Source organism: Alosa pseudoharengus, unplaced genomic scaffold (assembly GCF_046254945.1).
Source record: "Alosa pseudoharengus isolate Yale_2024_CS ecotype anadromous, Long Island Sound unplaced genomic scaffold, YU_APseudo_1.1 YU_APseudo_1.1_scf_3, whole genome shotgun sequence".
In the NCBI taxonomy this organism is placed as follows: domain Eukaryota; kingdom Metazoa; phylum Chordata; class Actinopteri; order Clupeiformes; family Clupeidae; genus Alosa; species Alosa pseudoharengus.
The window spans coordinates 30,865,344-30,888,704 of NW_027468718.1; the positions used below are offsets into that span (position 1 = coordinate 30,865,344).

General features: G+C 43.2%; 1 protein-coding gene across 1 annotated transcript in view; it reads right to left on the minus strand.

Moving 5' to 3' along the window:
* The window catches only part of cacnb4a (calcium channel, voltage-dependent, beta 4a subunit), a 30,354-nt gene continuing 6,993 nt past the window's right edge, over window positions 1–23,361 (minus strand). Inside the window, exons 3-14 of the mRNA XM_076264016.1 lie at window positions 10,540–10,659; window positions 9,754–9,876; window positions 9,302–9,429; window positions 7,808–7,884; window positions 6,979–6,998; window positions 6,286–6,366; window positions 3,547–3,605; window positions 3,092–3,201; window positions 2,703–2,854; window positions 2,274–2,369; window positions 1,998–2,174; window positions 1–1,554 (exon numbers count right to left, since the gene is read on the minus strand). Coding sequence (XP_076120131.1) covers window positions 1,291–1,554; window positions 1,998–2,174; window positions 2,274–2,369; window positions 2,703–2,854; window positions 3,092–3,201; window positions 3,547–3,605; window positions 6,286–6,366; window positions 6,979–6,998; window positions 7,808–7,884; window positions 9,302–9,429; window positions 9,754–9,876; window positions 10,540–10,659 — 1,407 coding nt within the window. The 3' untranslated portion in view covers window positions 1–1,290. The remainder of the gene's footprint in view (window positions 1,555–1,997; window positions 2,175–2,273; window positions 2,370–2,702; window positions 2,855–3,091; window positions 3,202–3,546; window positions 3,606–6,285; window positions 6,367–6,978; window positions 6,999–7,807; window positions 7,885–9,301; window positions 9,430–9,753; window positions 9,877–10,539; window positions 10,660–23,361) is intronic.

Genomic DNA, 23,361 nt, shown 5'->3' on the forward strand with positions numbered 1-23,361 from the left:
TTTCTTCATGTTTAATTGGTTATGTGCTTATAGCTTAACTTACCCTACCATAACTTAGAGTTTGCTATTTTTGTTGTTTGGATCCAATGAGTGAGACCAAAGTAAGCGTTCAAAATAAAACTTTAGGCTACTGTATTCTCTTGATAACGTGAGTGGAATGGATTTAATGTGGACACGAACATAAAAAGACGCAGAGTGGCTACATGATACAGTGCACATTTTGCGGTGAAAATGTTCCAACTTTTTAAAATCAACCATCAATTAGACAACAGAATCAGTAAGGTACCAGTTTTGTTTCATTGTACCAGGCCTACTGTATGTCAAAAGCAGGCTTGGATGAAGCTGGGAAGGATTAAACACACGGTTTCCACACTGCGGTAATCAACCGTGATAATTATGATATTTGAAAAGAAAACGGTAATTGTTATCGTCAACATTTTTATCGTGGTTTACCATTATACCGGTAATCGTTACATCCCTAATGGACAATATGCAGAAACTCTGGTTCAACTGCAAAAAGCAAATAGCTAAGACATGTCCTTGTGTTTGGAAATGATTGGTACTGAATTTGAATTGGGGAAAAAAAGATCTAAGGGAAAAGTCAAAGCCTGACAAGATTCACTCAACATTTTAACTGTGAGAATTTTCTTTTCTACTTGCCCCGTGCCCCGCAGTGCACCGGAAAACACTCACAACCAGCCAAGACAACTGGAACAAATGAAATAACATTAACGATGCATCACACTCCACTGCCTCCACTGGCTACTGAAGAAAAACAAAACGTGCAAGGGAAGGCTCCGTGTCGACTTTGGGGCTCTTGGCGCTGTCTAGCATTTCCGCATGCTGACATCGGTTCAGGGTGCAGGAACAACATGCCACAGCAGTCTGACCTAACACTGACAGAGCTCCCGAGACTCACGCTACCAAAACACCCTAAGGCTCGGTGGATGGTCTGCTTATTTTCCCCGCCTAAACTAAATTCCTAACTATTCTGTGCTCTGCACTGCCTCTGAAAATATCCGCTACACTTTCAACATCCAGCAATTATGAGTATTCTGTGCCTCGTGTTTTGGTCGGCAGGAAGTGGTGGCGCTTGCTTTTTGAGGCCTATCGCCACCACACTGCAGGGAGACTGTGCCACACAAGAAGACTGAAGTACTACACTTCCCATAAATACTCTGGAGAAAGTCTCACAGGAGCCCCCTCCTTTACAGAGCTTTACAGAGAGGAGAGACCAGTTGTATTTGTAGTTTTTTTGTTTCTTTCGTTTGTTTCTGGAGTGGCCTGGACTCATAGCCTTTGCCTGGACTCGTGGCTGTAGCCGCCTGGGGAGCCTCGGCTGCGGTGGGGTTTGTACGTGTCCTGGTAAGGGTCCTGGTAGTCCTCCTCCACCAGCGGGTAGTTGTCCCGGCTCTGCTGCGACTCGGATGACAGGCGGTTGCGGTTCTTCCTCGCCCGCTCGTTATTGTGGTAGTTCTCGTCGGCCGTCATCAGGCTACGTTTTTCGGCAGGGGATAGCTCCCCCATGTGATTGCCCTGCTTATTCTTCTGGCTCTGTTGATGGATAGATTGCAGAGTCATTTTTTAAAAATCCACCATATTTACTAACAGACTAGTATCCACTGAAAACAATTACAAATGTATCTAAAAATGAACCAATGCTTTCCATGATACTTCCAGTCCACTTACAATATACACGTTATTAAGATATGAAGATATATTAAGACAAGATATTAAATATTCATGATATTGTGTTCTGCTGAGTTACAGCAGCACTCTTAGCGGCATTACACAGTCATTCAGACCTGTCTGCTCTGTGCACAGTGCCAACAATGCTATGGTGCTATAGCCTGCATGAAAGGTAGAAAATACAGGCCATAACAACATAAAATTGACAACTGGAAAACCAGCCATACATCTCCAGATCTTCAGGTACAATATACCACCAACTGTGGAGCTTTGTGAACTATTTGGAAACTAGCCTGACGAAAACATACCTGCAGCCCAGAGGGATATGGAGAGAGAGCCGTGGATCCCAGGTTCCTTCCCAGTATGGGGTTGAGCGGGGTGCTGAGAGACGTGTGCGTCGCACGCCAGTACGCCTCCAGGTACTCGGCCAGGTGCTCACAGGCGTCCTCCAGCTGATTCTCGTCCAAAATGATGTCAAACATTTCCTGAGGGGTGACACACACCGACGGGGAGAGTGAGTCATGACATTCTTGGTTTCTGAGGGGTAACGGGCGAAGAGGGAAGTGGGTGTGTGGGATACGCACCGGGGGACACTGTGCCAGCTTGTCTGCCGCCACCAGCTGAACGTTCAAGTGCTTGCTCTGGGACTTCCCACGTGACTTGATCAACCGTTGCAACACCTGTGGCGCATGAGCAAGCACACATGCGCACACACACACACACACACACACACACAGACAGACACCCATAATAAGAGTTTCAGTGGTATCAGTCATATGAATTATGACTACAGAACAAAATAATGAAAAATAATTCATTTGTACAAAGATCTGTAATTGTCATTACGTGAGCTAATGTGAGCTCGATTGCATATGAATGTGTTGGACCATTTATGTCTGATTTTCCAGAAGGGGGCAGCAATAATGAATGGACAGTAACAGAGGAGGGACACTATCTGTCGATGCCGCTGTAAATAGTTGCCAGTGGATTTGTTGGATGCAATTCACTCTTACCTTGGGAGAGGATACTTTGACATGGACAATGATGGGTGCTAAGGAGGTTTTAATGAGCTGTGCCGGATGGTTGATTGTGTCCGCATCGAGCACAACCAGCTGCAAGGACCGGGCCAGCTCGAAAATCCGCTCAATCTCGCTCTGCACCTCGGCTGTGGAAGACATGAGAGAGAAGTCGGCATGTCAACACTGCGCCACTCGGACGGGTCAAGAAAAAAATCAAACAGCTGCAGAGGTCAGCGCTCTGACGGGAGAGTGTAAATGCTAAGGAATAGCGCGCTAATACCCGTGAGAAAAAACACATCAACACTGAAATCCCAACATACAGTGTGGTGTGGCATACAGCACAGCCTTAATGCTTTACAGTTTTAACCAGGAGAACATCATACCCAAGCTGGATCTGGTGTTGGATCTCTCGATGATGGCCCTCTTGCTAGGATTGTTGAGCACAGATCTTTTGGCCAGAGATATATCTGCAGTCACTCTTGTGATGGATATCCTGTTATGAGAAAGGTGGTAAAATGACTGTACATCCTCTGAACAAAATACAGTACAACAGATAATGCAACAACCGCCAAACAAGACAGGCCTTAGATCACCAGAATAGAGAAGGTGGTAGGAGAAAAGCATAGAAGCACGAAGACTAGGATGACGCACACACGTTAAATTAAAACGCACACATGCATGTGTTATGGGCTTTTGAAAAATGGACTTCTCTTGTACCATTCAAAGTCATCATTTATCCCCATAACTGCAATGACAACACCCCTCCCAGCATTCACACTGTGCATGAGTCCTACGAGCTGCTTCTCAGCCACAACATGCAAGGTGTGACCCTCCTCACCTGCCGTCAAACCTGTGCTTCAGGAAGTCAAAGAGTGCTTTCTGCATCATGTCAGTCACCTGCTCGCAAGGCATCCCAGGGAAAGGCAGAGGAGCAGACGAGGGGAGCGTGAGAGAGGACAAGAGGAGGACATGCTCAACATGAGAGAGGACAGTCAGAGAGGAGGACCGTCCGGCAATGGTAGTACTTAAACAAGGTCTATAACTAAGCAGATGCTGGAGAGAGGAAGAAGAGGAAGACGTAAGACTGTATTTGAGACTCATTTCTATGACTCCTGTTGCCTCATTCATTTGGTTTCAGTGTTTGATGCAAGTTGATCAAAGTTTGCACTGGAAGATAATTAGGCTTAAGTAGATGATACTCAAGACTTTTTGAACAATGTGCAATGCAGTGTTCCTGAATATTGGGATTTTGGCACATTGCTTGCTACTGATATTGAAATACCACTGATGATGAAAACATTTTTCTGAACAACTCATCAGTAGGCAAATTGTCATGATCATCCAATTAGAACACACGGAACCGATGATGTGGTTGGTTGCCCAGCAACATTGCTTAAAAGGTTGCCCCATGAATCATCACCTTTTAACATTTCAGGTGTAAAAGGGGTTACATGAATGGCTTTGCTGTTTTTTCTTAAAGGAGCGATTTGTAGGATTGTTACCGAACGTTCTGTAGGCCGAAATCAAAACACTGGTGAACGTTCTCAAGATTACCAGACGCGAGCCTCTTCTGGGTTGCCAGATGTAATTAACACTTAGCTAATAACGTTAGTTGACTTGCAGCTGCTTTAACGTTTCCCCAACCATGACCCAGCTACACATTACGGAAACAGTGAAAACAAAAAATACCTCTGTAACCAACGTAACATATTTAGCTGAAGTTAGCGATGCAGATGAAGTTTAGCCTAGAATAGGCTACCTGTCATGGAGAAATATGGCCAGCTCTGCGTCAGACTTGATATTCTTCGTTTGACGAAGACGTCGCCATATCAGCAAGCTCCTCCGATGTCCACTTAATTTGTTTCTTGTTTTAATTTTGGAAATTTGCCTGCCTCTCGTAGGCGTTCATGACTACAACTGACAGCGAGTTGACAGTTGGCCTTTGCTAATTTGGCAACACAAATAGGAGGACTCGCCAGCACATTATTAATACGCTATAGAATTAATCGTTCAAAACATAAACGAAAATTCCAAGAGGTTCCGCCCCGTAACTCATTTTTTTTCATGGGTTTTACAGGTTATAGTAATGTCAAATAAGCCATTACTTCAATTCATCATTTTTCTTTACTCTCTGACAACATATGGTGATCATTTTTGGAATGGTTACCATTTATTTTCTATTATTTCCTACATACTGGACCTTTACATATCTACAGACAAATACTTCCTTTTGGAAGTATTTGTATTTTTGTCACACATTACTTAGATTACGATAATTTCCACAAAAATGTAGAATTTAAGTTATTTCATAAATGCCCCTGAATCAATTCTGCTTTTGATTAAAGAGTATAGTGATGAGAAAACACATTCAATAACATAGTCGTTTTAAACCCTCATAACACAGAGTTTTTTCATGTATTGACTGCCATTTGCTTCTTGTATGTTACCATTAATAAAACAATTGATGGTAAACAAGTGAAATTCCCTCCTCTGCTGAAATATTTTATAGCAATATCAGACTAGACAAACAGTGAATGATTTCAGAGAGCTCTCTATGTGGTATTATGTCTTCTTCACATGAATAGAGTATTGATGTTGATCATTCATATGTTGCACATTCATTTCCCAGGTGTCACAGACCCCATGTCACTAGAACATACACAAATCTGCAGGATTAAGCTCACACTCCTGCTCTGCACTTGCCCAGCTATGAACCACCCTTTTATTTGCACGCAGATGATTGGTGTATCTAGTCTCACATTGACTTCTCAGATGCTTTGTTGCCTTCTCCCTGTTTCTAATTTGAAACCACGCTCCACTTTTGAGACTGACGTGGTGTACCCAGAAGGTTGTTGCCTTGACAACACCGCGCAGAGAAGAGGAATGTGATTCTGTGACTATTTCAGCTTCTCCCCACCTCATAATCAAAGTCCCCTTCCCCCTCCAAACTGCCGGGGGAAAGACGATCCCTTTTCCCCACCTGTATCAATAACCCATATCCATGTGTATGACTGGTAGGAAGCACCATTGTTTCACAACAGTGTCCAGAACTGAAGGGGGAGCAATGGCTCTCTTGTCAGTTCTGCCACCCCCTCTGCCTGCTTCATTCATATTGTGAGCTCGTAAACAGTGCAGTAATGAGGGATATAAGACGTGGTGGGCAAGTGCTGTTGGAACCTGGAGTTCATTGATATCATGTGCTGATATATCGTAACGTCAGCTATTACCAACCGTCCCGTATTTCCAACCTTTTACTGTACATGTATGTGTCACTTAATATTCATTTCTATACAAACCAAGATGGCGGATTCCTAAAGAAACGCAACCACCCACACCCACACCCACCAAACTAGATTTTGTTCAAATCTACACACCTACATGTATGGCTACTGAAAATGTAAGGTTCATTTAACAAATGTTATTTTGAAGTATTAAAAAACATCATTGTTTTAGAATTTTCGAACAAAATGGTTGGTAATTAGCACGTTTACGATACTGTTCATAAAGTGTGTAACGGGACAAAACAGCATTGTGGTTAAATAAATTATTAAAGAAATGAATGTTGATGATAACATACCTCGTAACCTTTAAGAGAGGGACCCACTAAGACCACCGGCCTCATGGAGGGAACAACGTCATAGGGAGGAATGTGTTCTGCCTGTCAAAACAACAACAACAACAACAACAACAACAACAACAAAAGAAAACAATGTTATCCAGAGTGTTACCCCAAACTCCAAACCAACTTTGTCAGCGGCATTCGCTAAGCAGGAGGATGCTGGTTGTGACTCCCATTTCCTCTGAATTTTACATAGACATGGGAATATGCAGAGGAAATAGCCGGGTGATTGCCCTTTTGTGCAGACGGCAGCATCGTGCTCACACTATACTGCTGATGAACAGGGGTGCTGGGTCGCTTAGAGCACAGTAATGTGTCTATTGAGAAATGAAATCAATAGTCAATGGGCAGCCCTGCTTCATTTAACAGTGGACGTAATTTGTCAAATTTTATTTCACCTTTAGCTTGGGTATTAGATATTGCCTGCTATTTTAAGTAACACAAATGATCTTCATCATCTACAAACTAAGCTTAAATGTCAATACACCATCACCCTGTGACTCCTATTAGAAATATTGATAGAGCAGTTGGGTTTGGCTCTATTTGTTAAGCCAAGGCAAAAGACACAGTACACAGGATAAATGTTATACAGTCACAAAACAGAAAAAAAAAACAGCAACAACCATAAAAAGTAACAGAGTGACCACTTACCACTTTCTGCTTCTGTTTTCCTATGGAAAAAAGAAACATGTTGAAAGAACTATACAGTCTTGAATCAGCATTTACATACATTATATAATTATATTTACAATAGATACTTCTATACATACTGCAATACATTAATAGGTCAATTAATGAAATGTTCTAAACTACTGCATTTCAAACACCCATATGTAAGAGAAGGTGATGGTTTCAATCATAACTTGTTTCAGGGAATATAACAAAACTGAAGAATTCCTATATCGAACTAATATGAACACATACAGATACGTTCAAAACAAACAAGATGTTTGTATTCTTCCTGACTAGTTCAGGTGTAAGAGCAGATTTCACAGAAGATGTTTTTCTCTACTGTGAGGCTGTATTATAAATCAAAGTGGTCTGTGTTCTCTGCTGAATGGGAGGAGAACACTGACGATAACGAGGCATGAGAATAAATGAAATAGACTCCACCTCAACTCTTCTCAGATGTGGGCAGTTCAGACAAGCTTAATTAATATGATCCTGCTTGACAGGGTTCACAGCCACAGATCATTTGTAACATTGAAAATGCCCATAAAAAGAGCCTAACCCAAAAAGAACACTTATGATGGATAGCACTTCAAGGTCTATCACAGTTTTTTTTTTCATTCATTCTTGCAACTTGTATTTAACTAGAACTTAAATTGAGGGCACCATCTCTCATTGACTGGTTTCTTTCCAGCTGTGTTTTTAAAGTGGGTCAGCTCCGAAAGGCGTTCACCCCCTCTCTTTCTCTCTCTAGCTCTCTCTCTCTCTCTCTCTCTCTCACCCCGGCTGAGGCTGACACGCAAGAGTTTACCTGCTGAGGGAGGGTTGGGTTTGAAAGTGCCCGAGACCATCTCCCCCAGACTGGAGGAGGAATTCCCACTGGTCTTACTGCAAGCACAGCACAGAGGACAAAAGGATAGGGAGTGGCGTTAACGAGGTAGACAGCACCATATATCAAACCTGACAAAAAAGCAGGCGACTCCACTCGGGTTGGCCACCGCAGAATATAAATTACGCTGTGAAACAGGGGTAACAAAGTGTCTAACAAACACAACGCCACTTGTGCTGGACTCAATGCGAGAAATGTCTGATACCAATAACTGAGACTGTCCTTTTTCATATGATCTTATTGAAGCGATTGCTTTGGTGCCAGCAGTTTACTGTTGTGTGAGTAAATCTACTTAGCATTTACAAGGATACAAGGAAGTAAGAAATGCAGTGAAATTATGTCTGGTGTCAGCCTATTTGTGCATTTATGGGGGGGGGAGTGCAGTAGAAGAGGGGTTTAGTAGATTAAGTGGCAAGGGCTGCATAAGAAAGGTGGGGGAGGATTGGGATTGGGGGGGGGGCACCAACAAGGAGCACCCAAGAGCAACAGGGGCAAGGAAAAACTCCCTTACCAAGGAAGAAACCTTGGGCAGATCCAGGGCTCAAGGGGCTAACCCAACTGCCAGGGGTCTTGGTGTGTGTGTTGGGGGGATGACAGGGGAGATGGGATAGTGTGCAGTGTATGTGGGGAGAGGGCAGTGTGCAATATGTGTGTTGGAGAAGCTTCCTCATGAGACAATGTGCTATGTATGTAGGGGAGAGGGGGGGGGCAGTGTACTGCAAGTATGGTGAAGGGACTTACTATTGCAAGCAGAGTACTGTATGTATGATGTATGTGAGTGATGACAGTGAAGATGTGTGTGTGGGCGGGAGGGGAGTGAAGCAGTGACTGTGTGTGTGTGTGTGTGTATTGTGTGTGTGAGTAGGTGGGGGCAGTGTGCTGTAAGTATGTAGAGGATGTGTGTTGGAGAAGATCCTGAAGACAATGTGCTGTGTATGTAGGGAGGGGGGGGGGGGCAGTGTGCAGCAAGTATGTAGAGGCTTACTGTAGCAAGCAGTGTGCTGTATGTATGTGAGGTGATGAATGAATCACCTTTGAATGAATGTCTATGTTACTACTGACTCTGAATAATGACTAGATCGTCTAGGTATTTTAACAGGTCTAGGTGTGGTCTAGGTGTTTCTAACAGAGTGTATATTATCTGTATGAAAATCAATTTTTTCAATAAATGAAATGGAAAAAAAATCAAATAAACTTAATTCAAATGGTAAATAGGACCATATTAGAATGAATGGCAATAATGAGCATTAGACCGACGTGGCAACCATTTTAGACCAATTTGTAGGTGAGGCCGGTTAGGTGTGACTGAGTTGTGGGGAATTCTTGCAGAAACAGTGCAGGTGGAGATGGAGGGCTTGAGGCCCAGGTGGTGGTCACTCAAAGGGAGGGCTTGAGGCTCAAGTGGTAGTCACTCACCCGCCAAAGCGTCCTCTCTTCTGCTCCTGCTGGAGACGAATGTTCTCCAGTTTGAGGGGGCTGGGGATGAAGCCGATGTCACAGCCCTCCTTCACCAGACGACCTATCCACCAGTCATTGTTGTATTTCTGCAAAGCGGGACCGGTGATGGATTAAAACATTACTAGACAGAATGTGACAAAATACCCTTAGTATATAATGGAATACTCTAGTATATACTACTGCATGGTAAGCTATCAAATCAAATCAAGGTATTGAGTGAAATACTATAAGTGTGACAATGATGTACTACATTTACTTGATTGCTTTTGTTTCTAAAATATATTTTTATACATAAAACCACTGATGACAAAGTGTTTATTTTCACTCTAAGCAGACAAAGACAAACACACAAGTATGACATATACTTATACTTATAGTTTTAAGTAGGTAGTAGTCCAGTGACTTAGTACCTCTTTGATATGGAGGAAGTCCTTGGTATCAAATGAAATGGCAGTTCCAGCCACTGGGACATCCTCATCCAGAGCTCCACAGTAGCTGACATTGGTCTTCACTGCAAAAGCAACTGCTTTCGCCTGAATTTATAAATATATATTTATATATATATATTTATATTTATATATAAACATACATATATGTATTTAGACATATAGTATATATTAGCTTTGACATTTGGTGGTTATGAAATTGCAGAATAGTTTGAGTGACTTTATAAGAACCCAATGGCCCTTACATGGTGGAAAAACTACAAATATTGGCAAACAGTAATATACCATCTAAACCTCTGACTCCTGCTGGAAAAAGGTAGAGTTAGCCACTGAGCAGAATGAGGATAGAGTTTTAGAAGTGTGTAAATGGAGTTTGAATGAGGAGCATCTGTATGGAGTTTGAATGAGGAGTGTCTGTGTGGAGTTTGAATGAGGAGTGTCTGTGTGAAGTGTGAATGAAGAGTGAGTGTCTGTATGGAGTTTGAATGAGGAGTGTCTGTGTGAAGTGTGAATGAAGAGTGAGTGTCTGTATGGAGTTTGAATGAGGAGTGTCTGTGTGAAGTGTGAATGAAGAGTGAGTGTCTGTATGGAGTTTGAATGAGGAGTGTCTGTGTGAAGTGTGAATGAAGAGTGAGTGTCTGTATGGAGTTTGAATGAGGAGTGTCTGTGTGAAGTGTGAATGAAGAGTGAGTGTCTGTATAGAGTTTGATTGAGCAGCGTCTGTATGGAGTTCCTCCCCCTCAGGCTCACCTTGGCCCTCTCCAGCTGCTGTGCGGCCTGCTGCTCGCGCTCCTGCCGCCCGCCCTCCCGCTCCTCGTCCAGAGACACATCCGAGTCCGACGGCCTGCTAGTGTACGAATCAGCGGAACCCTGCGGGAAGACGGAACGCAGGGGCGGGGTTACGCCACGCGCGCACCATATCAGTCACCTCAAGTCACAAACACACAGTGCGCATGGAGTGTGAGTCCAGGGAGCCCAGCGCTGACCACCATGCAGTGACCTTGCGTTGTATCCAATTGTCAAATAACATGACATGACATCTCAACTCATGACATACAGTAAGGCTGCTCATTATAAGGGAAGTCAGACTAAATGCATGATACCTATCTGAGATGAACCAAATACACTGGGGCAAGATAAGCTGCACACGGATGCCTGGAGGACAGAGCAGAATATCATCTTATCCAAAGCAGATTAAATGAACCTTTGCACATACTCTGGGTAACTTGTTCATTATACAGTTTGTGGGAGCACCATCACAGACTGATGCCAAACTATTTGAGCATTGCACAATATCATGCTGTTAAATGATCACTTCCACTGTCATTCAACATTAAAAACTCAGAACTCAGCTTAGATGAGCTCTCTTCATCCGCACACAAAAATGCATCTTTAAAGTTGAACTAATGTAAAGAGAACGTCTTCTAAGAACTGCTGCCTGCATTATGTGGGGTTTTTGAGACCAGGTGACGTAGCGGTCTGCGGCTGTAGAACTTGCGTGACTGTAACGTGTATGGATGCAGGTGCAGAAGAGGAGATGGAATGAGGAATGAGGCCAGGGCTGAGCGGTAATCAAAGCAGCTCTGATTAAAGCTGCAAATCCCAGGACGCACTTCCAACATACACAGAAAGGTTTGGAGGTCAGCAGAAAGTAGTCTCCGAAGTAGAATTTTTTTTAAAAGGGCCAAGACTTGATCTAATGTGCATGCATGTGTATGTAAATGTAATGCAATGTAAATGTTAATGTAAATGTATTGTGAATGTGATGAAGAAAGGAGGATGATTAGACAAAACTCTGGAGAGAACACTGCTGATGGATGCTCTAAGAATTCTTGAAGATAAGCTAAACTAGATTTATTTTAGTACCATTGTGCATTCAATTCAATGCGGTTCAATTTGATTGGTTTAAAATAACGTAAAATATCAACAGATATTAAAGTAATGTGAAATATCAACAGATATTAACTGTGAACCTTCTGCACAGTAAACAGTAAACACAGTGCTCATCAATAAACTAGCGTTTTACTTATTAATATTTTTTTTCACAGTTGTATCAAACCCAACTCAGTTTGGTAGCTTAAAATACTGTAGGTCATTAATATGTCTATGGAAATAACATGAACAGTTATTGTCTATTGAAAACCTTCTGCAAACATCACACAGATCATCTAGAGGAGGAACTGAATGATGCAGTATCTGCAGAGGTTCCTCTGAGCCTTTGAATGACGCATGGAGATGGATGGGGTAAAGCACTGACTTCAAACAGAGCTCCTTTTTACAGGTGAAGAGAACCACTAAATGCAAAATCAAACGGGGCTTTGAAGCCACTATCAAAAGGTTCCATATGAAACAGTTGCGTCACCAACCTTGTAAGAGAATGAAAAACATAGAATGGCAATACATGAATCTAAGTAGAAATTCACCTTGTAATGCCCTCTCAGGTTAGACACATGGGCCCTTCCTTCCTTCCTTCCTTCCTTCCTTCCTTCCTTTCTTTCTGTCCCTCATTCTCCTCTCTCTCTCTTGCTCTCTCATACAAACACACACACACACACACACACACACACACACACACACACACACACACACACACACACACACACACACCGACACACACATTATTTTACTCAAATAATGGCAATAACATCTACATCACATTTTCATGCCTGTCACAGAGATTTCCAAGGTGGATGACTCCTCAGTGCGTGTGGCATGGGAAACTGGAGTGTGCTTGAGTGGTTGATCACAGTGGTGTAAGGAACCCAACGCCACTGATGCAGCCATTATCTCCATAAACCCACAGCACAAGGGCCCGCAGAATTCTTACTGCTTGCCAGATTGTGATTTTTACCAAAAAAAAAAAAAAAATGGTACTCAGCTAGTTAGCCCGGAGGCTAGTTCCTCATACATTATGAAAGATTCACTGGAGTATTTTCCCCCCATATCTGAGCAAATTAAGAAGGCAGTATTACAGTATTACACCATGGAATATATAATTCTGAGGTACCCTTCATTCATCTACTAAAATATTAACACTCAACTCTAATGTTTCATTTGAGCGCTGGGCAAACTGAGACAAGGTTCTAACTCGCTGTTTCATGGATACTAAAATAGCTGTACGTGGCGCAAACCCTGAAGACAATTTCTCTCTCTTTCTCTCTATAGCTCTCTCGCTCTCTCTGCGGGGGTGGGCTGACTCGTTCTCCTCTTGGCAGAACAAGTGTCTGATGTCATTACTATCACACGAGCTGCAAGAGCCATCTCCCACCTTCCCTTATTAGCAAATGACTGGCTGGCTACTGGGAGACAGCACCTGCAGTCCTGCGCTACACCCACTCACCCCTCAAGAGAGCAGAGAGGGAGAGAGTGGTGGGAGGAGGGGGAGAGAAGGGGTTAAAAAGAAGAAGGAGAAGAAAAAAACGACAGAGACTGAGGAGAGAGAAAAGATGAGGCGAGACTGGCTAGTTCTGAATCTGCCCCACTGAATCAGTGACATGTTAATGCAACATCAGTATACACAGTACGATGATTACAGTATAACCTCATTACCCCCATTACCCAGTGAAACAGAAAGTAGCTTTCATTTCATAATGAACAAAAATAAATGAACACACTGAACAAGCATTGGTCACTGAACGAGGGTTTGATTAAACAGAAAGAAGGAAGTGAAAGGTGTTACGTTTTGGGACCTACTGATTGACAACCCAGATGAGGAAGACAGCGCAGATCTCTACAGGTCAAACAGTAGGGCACACAGGGATGAGGAAAAGAAGTGGGGATCTCCGGTGTGGCCTTCTAAGACGGCAAGAACACAAACCCCAGGCGGCCATGTCTAAATGTCACCACTCCCCACCTGACGTGAAGCCCCAGCATCCCCTGTAGCCTCCTTAAGAAGACAAGCTATTTCAGGCATCACACTCAGCTGCAGCAGCTTGGCTAGATTATAGCCCATTGTCTCTCACAGTAGACAGTACTCTACAATAAGCCTCTCTAGGGGATGCAAAGAGCAAGGCCAAGGTTGTGGTTTCAGTTCCGATCAAAACATATCATGGGTGGTGTGGGTAGTACCTTTGTCATGTGTTTTGGATGGAAGTCTAGTGACTACATGTGAACGTGATGCTATCTGGTCTTATAGAAGTCAGACCCTGTTAATAAGATTGTTGATTCTGACTCATCTGGGGTTTTTGTTATGAATGACACAGTACCCATCTGTGGGAGGTAGAAGCTGAACAGCAAACAGAGGGAAACTGAAAATAGACGAGAGGAAGGCCAAGGGAAACAGAATGTGTCATTCTAGTTTACTGTCACGGCTGCATGCTTCTCCTTCCACATGGCTTCCACTGGACATGAAACACTCATGAAACAGCGGAGCACCAATGAGAACATGATTTATTTGATTGTTTTTTTTTAAAAAAGGTCTGAATATGTATAGGACTGGGTCATCTATTGATGTTGAAATGTGAGTGTTAGCACGCATTATGGACTGAGGCAGCAAGATGGCCAAAGCGTTGAGCTCTGCAGGGCCTTGCTAAGGCACTGACTGGCCGGCTGGCTCATCAGTGTGAGCTGCCAGTCATCATTGCTGGCCCACTACCAGTACCCGCACAGTGGTGTACACAGAGGTGTAATCAGCTCTCCATACATCAGGGCTGCATGAAGCCCTGTTGAGTGAGGTGGGCCAGCCGAGAATGAACACTGGTGACACACTTAATGACAAGCGACAAATTCATCTATCTCACTGTGAAATTAATGTATTTGTCATGTCTTGGTGTCACGGGTACGCTGGCGACTACGCGGCTCCGTCCCGCATCTATTGTCTTTTGTTATGTGTCAATGACAATGTCTTATATGTGGAGCGCTTTGGGTTGCACTCTGTGCATGTTAAATGCGCTATAAAACTGACTTGACTTGACTATGGTACTCTAGTACGTTCTCTGTACAGTGCATGGTTCTCTCTCTCTCTCTCTCTCTGGTTATCTGCACTTGTGCTAGGCTAATGCTTACATAATGGCTCAAAGCACAATTACAGGGGATACAAATGTATTCTTAATGTATTAATAATGTATTATTTTATATGGTTACATGGCACAGTTCAAAAAGTTTACCATGGGAGATATAGCTACATTATCTTAAGAGCAGTACATCATGGGAGATATAGCTACATTATCTTAAGAGCAGTACATCTCTGGGCTGTGTGGTTGGCTTACTGTGTAAATGCATGCAGGCCTACATTCACAGTTATATGATTTGATGTGAACTGACTGTGAGTTTGCTAATGCAATTGCCTTATGTTCTACAGGGTGCACATATCTATTGTCCTTCCCAGTGCATAGCTGATACGTTGTAGTAGCCCCTGGGTTGCATACACTTGCACAAGGAGGTTTGTAAAATATAACAATGTGCATTCACCCTATATTTCTGTGAATAATGCAATCCACTGTCAATCTTAAAACATTTCATTTTATGTTATAAGTGACAAGGAGAAACAAAGAATGTTGTCTTGTGGCTGGTTGACTTAAGCTTCACACATGGACAGCACATCTGGTATGAGAAAAAACAACATCTACGCTACCAAAATAGCTGCTGGGTTGTCAACCCAGATATTTCCTCCATTTTTATCACAGGAAATCACATTCAGTTAGCATCAACCTGGCCTATCATAATCACCTTATCTTAAGTAATGTTCTGTGTATTTAAAGGTTAGTCCCACAGGGCAATTATGATCTCTGAACCCCATTGGTTGTCTCCATGTGTCCATATGTGCACAGATGGTTCTGATGGCAGAGGGATGCTTCTAGCCTGTGGGAAGTCTTTTATATCCCAGATAATTTCTCGTATAGCTCAAATCCCTCTCCACTCAGAGAATAAATCATATGCATGCATAGCTCCCTAATCATTACAACAGAACCTATGTATTAGACATTCATGTGTTTATACTGCATCTCAATATCAGGATGATGATCAATGGAGACAACAGGTAGACATAGCAATTTCAAGTATCTATCATAAGACCACTGATCTCCTTCTATCAAACACACACAACTCCACTCATTACCTTTGCTACAGATACAACCGTACAATTCTTGAATGCTATGCTTTTGCGCCTCTACAGAAAATCAGCCCCAAATGACATCAAAGCTGATATTACTTCCTCTGTCACAAAGGAAAGTTCTGAAGGAGTATCTCAGAATTCCACTGTGCCACCATACCAATCTGTGCCCATGCGGGTACCATGTGGCTCACCTTGCCCCTTTGGCCCACTGGCATCTGACGTGAATCACTGAAGCAGGCATCTGAAGTAGACCACTCTGGAGCTCAAACGCTTGTGTGCTCAAAGAAAGTACTCCAGGGATCTGAATGCTAGTCCAGAAAAATGCTCATACCATAACTATTCACTTTTCAACAACCACAGAAGTGGACATCCAATACCGCATAATACATACTGTACATAGCCTATAGTAGAATAATCCAGTTCTGTTCAATTCAACGTAAATATTTTAAGCGATAATGACTCCCTCATTCATTGTGCCTTCATAACAAATGCCTTAATTGACGTATGCATTCAGGAAAGTGTAGGGGCACGTCTGGCTTCACAACGCATTCCAATACGAATGAAATTGAGCACTAAATAAAGAAGTTTAGCCACAACAGATTTCCTGTTTTCATTTCACAGAATTAGTCAGTCCACAGAATTCATTCAAGTGTCAAAAGCAACCACGGGCTTTATGAATCACCATCTATCCTCCCCCCACTCATCTTGGCAACCTCCTGCGCCCGACTGAGAGGCCGGTCTGCTGTTGGCAACAAGGGACTCAGGTTTTTTTTCAAATCATTATTGTTATTGGTAGCACAGCAGCAAGAATCTCTCTCTCTCTCTCTCTCTTTCTCTCTCTCAAACACACACACACACACACACACACACACACACACACAAGAGCACTTACATAGTCCTCCATCAGCCAATCACTCCACTTTGGAATGCATTACAGCCATTGGCCAGCTGGTGCGCTTCCATCGAGCAATGCCGACTCGGCAGTACTCCGAAGGGGGGTGTGTATGGGGACGCAGGGAGCTGGACAGAATTGTTTGCACAGCAGATGACAGTGGCTTTCACCTCAGCCTGACACCGCCAGCTTGTTTCCTCGGCTGGCTGCTCAATTTACGTACCGACCCTTCACCCTTCTGGAGGCTGGATACGGGCTCCAACAGCTGCCTGGGCTGCTTTCAAACAACTGCACTTTGGCTCAGCTGGCTGGCTGTGCTACATGTTGATCCAACTGGGTGCAGTACACAGACCTACAGTAGGCTACAGTAGAATTTGGTCAACACAAAAATACACAATCTGACAGTAACGGCAAGTACATCAAGACAACAAAATGATCGCTCTAGCTTCATTACCAGTAATGATTCACCTTTGAGCAACTGATTGACTCTTTGTGCTTTGTAGCATTTTTTTGTTTGGACTGGCAATCATTTAAACAGCCACAATATACATTTCCCACCAGTAAAGGATTTGTTACATGGAAAAGGTTCACCCAGGTTTTCTATGCAGATCCTTTCCCAAACAAGCCTCACTGTAAAGCAGACCCAGGCCCCTTTCATAGGTAATTCAGTAATCCTGCGTACCTCCCCTCAGGCAGAGTTGTAACCGGGCCTCATTCTGAGCAGCATTAGAGTGGGAGAGTTGGGGATTCTTTAAAGCCCAGAACAGCATACATACAGTTCAATCAGATATCATTTCCACCATATATAATGTGTGGGGAGCTATGAAAAACGCGATGGAACTGAACTGAACATGTTTTTCTTTCTTTCTTTTTGTTAAAATCAGAATCCAACTCTGTGCACACGCACACCCATGTGGTACAGGCCGCCTCTCTGGTTGTAGTCTTCTTCACTTATCACCACTTCCCTTCCTCCATCTTCCCCTCCACCACAGATGCTCTCGAGAGCCCATGCTGTCCACTCTGCTGTGATGTCACCAGGAGCCTGGCCGCAGTCCAGCCATATGGAGCAACTGGGCCGAGCTTCGCCACTAGGTCCTCTTCCTTTCCTGTCTCTTGCATGGGTCATTGTCCAAAGCTAGTTTGCATACAATGCAAAGCTGCCCTGCCAGCTGAGAGTCACACAAAAGGTTGGTGACCGCAATATTTTGAATTCCAATGTTTTATAAGGAAATATTCTAAACGTAGTGCCCTCACACTCATTCATTTGAATGGAATCAGTGAACACATCCCTTCTCCAAATGTTGATTATTCCAAAGTATTTTGCAATTTGGGATTGGTGACCTGGAGAAGGATGGGTACACCGGACCAGGTGCTAACCACATATACACAATATCAAACAAACATTATTGCAATGGCAATTATGCTAGTATTTTGCATTTACATGAAAAGCTAAGGTAAAGGTAACTGATTTTCACTAGACAAGAAGGTAACATACCCTCCCACACCACAGTGAGAGTGGCTCTCTCACTCTTGCATGCCTGTGTGTATGTACACAACCCCCCCCCCCCCCCCCCCAACCAAGAGAGCTTTTATGTCTGTGAAAAACATGCTTACAAAGGGTAGCTTGACACCATATGATGCATGGTGGTCCTGTGAATATCAGTTTGCTCTGCAAAACACTCCCTTCCCATTATCATCCAGAGAATGTGCCACAACCAGTTCATCATGAGCTTCTTTGAGCTTATGGCACGGGCAGTCGGTTTATGGTAGGACACATCATAAAACGATTCCTTCATATAGCCTTCAATGCTTCAAAACACAAGTGAGAGAGAACATTTAGGATACAAGATCATAAATTCAAGGGCTACTTCAAAATAACTGAAATGGCTATTGAAATAATACACATCATATTTCATTGCTTTGAAAATGAACAAATGCATCCTAAATGGGCTTCATAAAAACAAATAAAAATGTGCTTTAGGAAACGTTCTTCTGGCATTCAAAAACCTATTTGGAACCATATATGCAATATGCAGTTCAAAGGGGCTCACTCGGGGAGACAGATAAGAAATCATTTTCGCTGACAAAATGGAATGAATGTAGCACATTTGCGCTTCTCACTCGGCCGTGAAGCATTGTCCCAGTGGTCAAGAAAATGACTTTACGTCCTTATCGTGATCCGTTTAGCGGCGAAGGAGCCCTCCCACTGATACGTATAACAGGTATTAATGGCTTCATTAAAATACAAAATCCATAATGCAAAAGCACAATAAGAGGGAAACGGATGCGCTTGACAAAAAGTGTCATTCTGCAGTCGATGGCATCAGCGTTGTGGTGGCGAGAGTCAGGTTCAATTACAGAGAGCGTGTCTGGAACAGCATCCCTCACCCAAATGGAGGATACCCATGGAACCAGTCATAAGGGGATTAATAAAAACTCACAGACGACAGAGTCACCCAATGAGTCGGTTAGCCCACCATTCCGTCAAATAGGAGTTAATGACAAATGCAAAGAGCACTGCCATTTCTGCTGCTGGAGAGACAGCTAAGAAAAACACAGAGTGACACTAGAGCGCTCTGTCTTCAGCCTCGTATAGTGGCCTCCAGGCCCATTAGCATGTCACCCCCCCTGGCTAACGTTAGCCTTCCAACACGACCGCTGGGCGGCTCTCTAGATTAGTCACACGATGAAATGTCACTGAGGCAAAGTGTAGTTAAAAAAAAAAACAAGACGCAGAAAAAACAAGAATACATCTGATGTTGGTAGCAAAAAAAGACAGTAGAACCTGTTGCTTGGCAGCAGAAAAAAAAAGACTAAAATGAACCAGACCAAAGTTCAAACCCTGACACAACTTTACTGGTGAGATCTACAAAATTAATAAAAAATGATACTCACTCTCTAATGATAGGATATGATGGGTTATGTTAAGACATGAATAACCAATAAAGCAAACACAGTTTAAAATCAGATCAGGACATCCTGCAGACAAAAGTGAATCTGTCTTCCTCAAATGACTGGCCTGAACACACAGACACATAACAAAGCCACTCAGCCATTTGTTGGGGCCTTATCTGCCAGGCGTTGAGAGGTTGGGCTTGAGTGTGTCACACCACACTCTGGCCTTATCGCGCACGACGCCAGGCTGCGCTTGGCTCCCTGCCTTATCCAGTCCCACTGGGCATGACGCAGCCCAGACGCACTGGGCAGTGGCGGCCTGCCCTCTTCGGAAGTCTTTGAAGGAACCCAACCCAGCCCATCCACGGCCAACTACTACGTCTGAGCTCACCCCCGAGCCCTGGATAAGCATGGGCATGCATCTATCTAGTGTGGTACGGAATGGCATACCAACAATGACTCAGAGATCCATCAGATAAAAAAAAGAGACGATAAAACTAATGGAGAAGTAGTCTGTGCCAACTTTGTGTAAGTGTTGACAGTGGTTCTACAATTGAGTATACAGAGATACAGCTTTGGTGGATAGGGACTCTCACTATGTAGGTTTGAGGGTCACTGTTTAAGGATACTGAGTGTCCTCATCCTGATCGTCTTCCCTTTTTTATTACAAACTGAAAGTCAGTCCTGATAGTAGATAAATGACTGGTATTTTGTCCTTTTTATTAATGCTTCATGAAAACTAAGAAAATGTTCCCTATTTGTGTGGCCTTTCTGTGTCCTGTGAGTGTAATGTGAGTGATCGACATTAGTTTGTGTCCCCTGTGACAGGCGATGGTGGCTGACGCTATACTTGCTTTTGCTGAGCTTAGAGAAAGAGACCTCATCCATCATGCAGTGAGTGTCACTTGATGTGAAGCATCGCAAAGCAGAACAGCAGCACTTCTCCCCAGTCTAAAAACAAACATCTCACACCAACTTCTTCCACCAAATGAAGAAGATAAATGCCTTTTTATAACACTAAATCTTTATCTAAATCTGAAAATGGGTTGTATATAAAAAATAGTTCCACTTTTGACCACCTGCATTGTTTTGATAACATTGTTGGGGTAGACATACCACAAAATAACCCAATGTATGTGTTACACCACTTGATACCTACAAATGTGTTGCAATGAGACGTTTAAAGGGTGCTTAAATTACTTGGAACTCATGAACACATTTTCACACAGGCCTAGGCTCAAAGATCTGTTGGAATGAGTAGAAAGAGACTTGCCACAGAACAATAAACGCTGGAACCACATTATGAATGGTCCCATATACTTAGCTCATGCATCAACTAACTGATTATTAAAAAGGTGGGAGAGAGGAAATGTTTATGGTTGTGTGACACTGAAGCGGGTTAATTTATCTCAAAGTAACAACATCTCTTCTAATTATAACAATCCATCGTAAGACAGTTTCTCATATATGGCATGTGGCACAAATTATGAAGTGAGATGAATATCTGTAGTGTGTTCCATCCCTTATCAGTGAGCAGTCCTCCTGGTGGGTATGCAGGACAAGTGTCTTTGCCAAACTAAGCTGGGAAGAGACAAAAAAGGCAGTGTACACCTGACACTCCCTTAAATAGACTTCCATCTCTGGGCTTTGAAGAAAGCAGTAGATGACTCACAATGGAGACGCTGCTTTCAGTGCGGGCAGTTCTTTCTTTGAAAGTGTCCTGGTGGCAAAATAAAGAGCCTGACTGCACTGGAACTAAGGATAAATGAAAACTGGGGGGGTTAAACCGTGTATATTCCATCGTTACATCTTCGAATACTTCATCAAATTCTTTCAGATTTCTCAATTTCTTCTCTGGTTTTTGAGTAGGTCTATCTGAGTTGGTCTATGTGAAGAAATGGTCTCCAGAAATACAACCAGAGGTCCACTGCCAGCGACAGCCGATAAGTCCACACAGGAATGTGAAGAGGTCAGAGACGTTTTAGGGAAAGCAACAAACCAGAATTATTCTAACAAGCATATTGTTTTCTCACTTCATTGCATACAGAGTAAACCAAAATTATTAATAATACAAAACTTACTTCTCATCATCATAATCAAATTCCCTACCATCAGTCTGCTGTTAAAATAAACGAATATTTCTAGCACGTGTGCTGAGTGATTTTTTTCCAGTTTTTTCTGTCTCTTAAATCAGTGTTTTTCAACCACTGTGCCGGGGCACACTAGTGTGCCGTGAGAGATCATCAGGTGTGCCGCAGAAAATTACCCAAATGTCACTCACTGGTCCAGAAAAGCAACTGTTTCATAAAGAATTTATAACCACATGCTCTCATTGATTGTATGATTGCACTGTTTGTGGTATGCAGGCATTGTACAACGGGGCCCCATATCCAGTATTCACAGAATCATCACATATCCAGTTCATAACAACAATTAAATTAGATATAGTCACCTACAAATGAAACAGAGGGCGCTTGTTTTATTGAGCAGGTCTTGCGTAGAAGCCATAATAAGGCCATATCTGTGTATTATTTGAAATTTTAGACTATGGTATGTTTATTTTCTCTTCACACAGGATGTTAGTGTGCTGTGGGACATTTTAAATGTCAAAAGTGTGCCGTGGCACAAAAAAGGTTGAAAAACACTGTCTTAAATGATGTAATAACACCACCTGATCACAGAAGTACATTTTGACCTAAGAAAGGCTCATTGGAGATGAGGAGGTAAGCCTCTTCAGCGCCAGTCTTTCTGCAGCCATGCCATCTAATTGGCTCTGTAAGCACTCTCTCTTCCTCCGCTGATCCTACACAAAACTCTCGCCCCGATAGCCATCAATAGGAAACAATATACATCAATACAACAGCGGGCTACTCAACGCCACCAGAGAGGAGAGACCAGCCTGCCCGAAGTGTGTCATTAGGCCTAGAAGGCATCGGATTTCAGGGCTGCCTCAGTGGTTCGTCAGAACCAGAAAACATCTGAGGTCTTCTGAAACCTGGAGAAAGCACTGGATGTGGATAATACAGCACTGACTCCTCCTGGTTGATCAAGCCTGCATTATTCCGCATGAGCAAGAGGTGGCACATGTGCATTGTCCCTTTAAAACGACACAACTCCCTTTTCCATTCCACATAAGAGAGAGCTACATAATGATACATTAAGCTAAATACAGCCTTTCAAAAGGGGCAGGCACTGCGAAAAAAGACCACCACCACACCAAACACCACCACCGTCTCCACCAAGTACACAGCCGCACGCATCGTCACCAACAGGATAATAAACAAACAGAGCCAACAGCCTGCGCTCACAACAACAGGGTGAGATACAGGAGCCAGCTCTCCTCCCCCGATGCCTCGGGAACTCAGCTTGGAGCGGAGGGAGAGAGGTAGCGAGTGCACTGGAGAGACAAACGGAAGGCTGGAGAGAGGGATAGGGAACTTGGTGTGGGTGACAGTGATATACTTCAACATGCCTGTGCGCAAACAGACATACACACACACACACACACACACACACACACACACACACACACACACACACACACACACACACACACACTCACTCTTGCCATCTCTGCCTCCCTCCCTCCCTCCCTCCCTCTCTCTTTCTACCACTATACCAGTCAAAGCCCCTGAGTACAATCACAATCTCTACTCAACTCTGGAGTCTGTATGTACATATGTCTGTTGACCTGCTCTAGGATTTCATCACATTTCATAAAGTCGCATCTTAA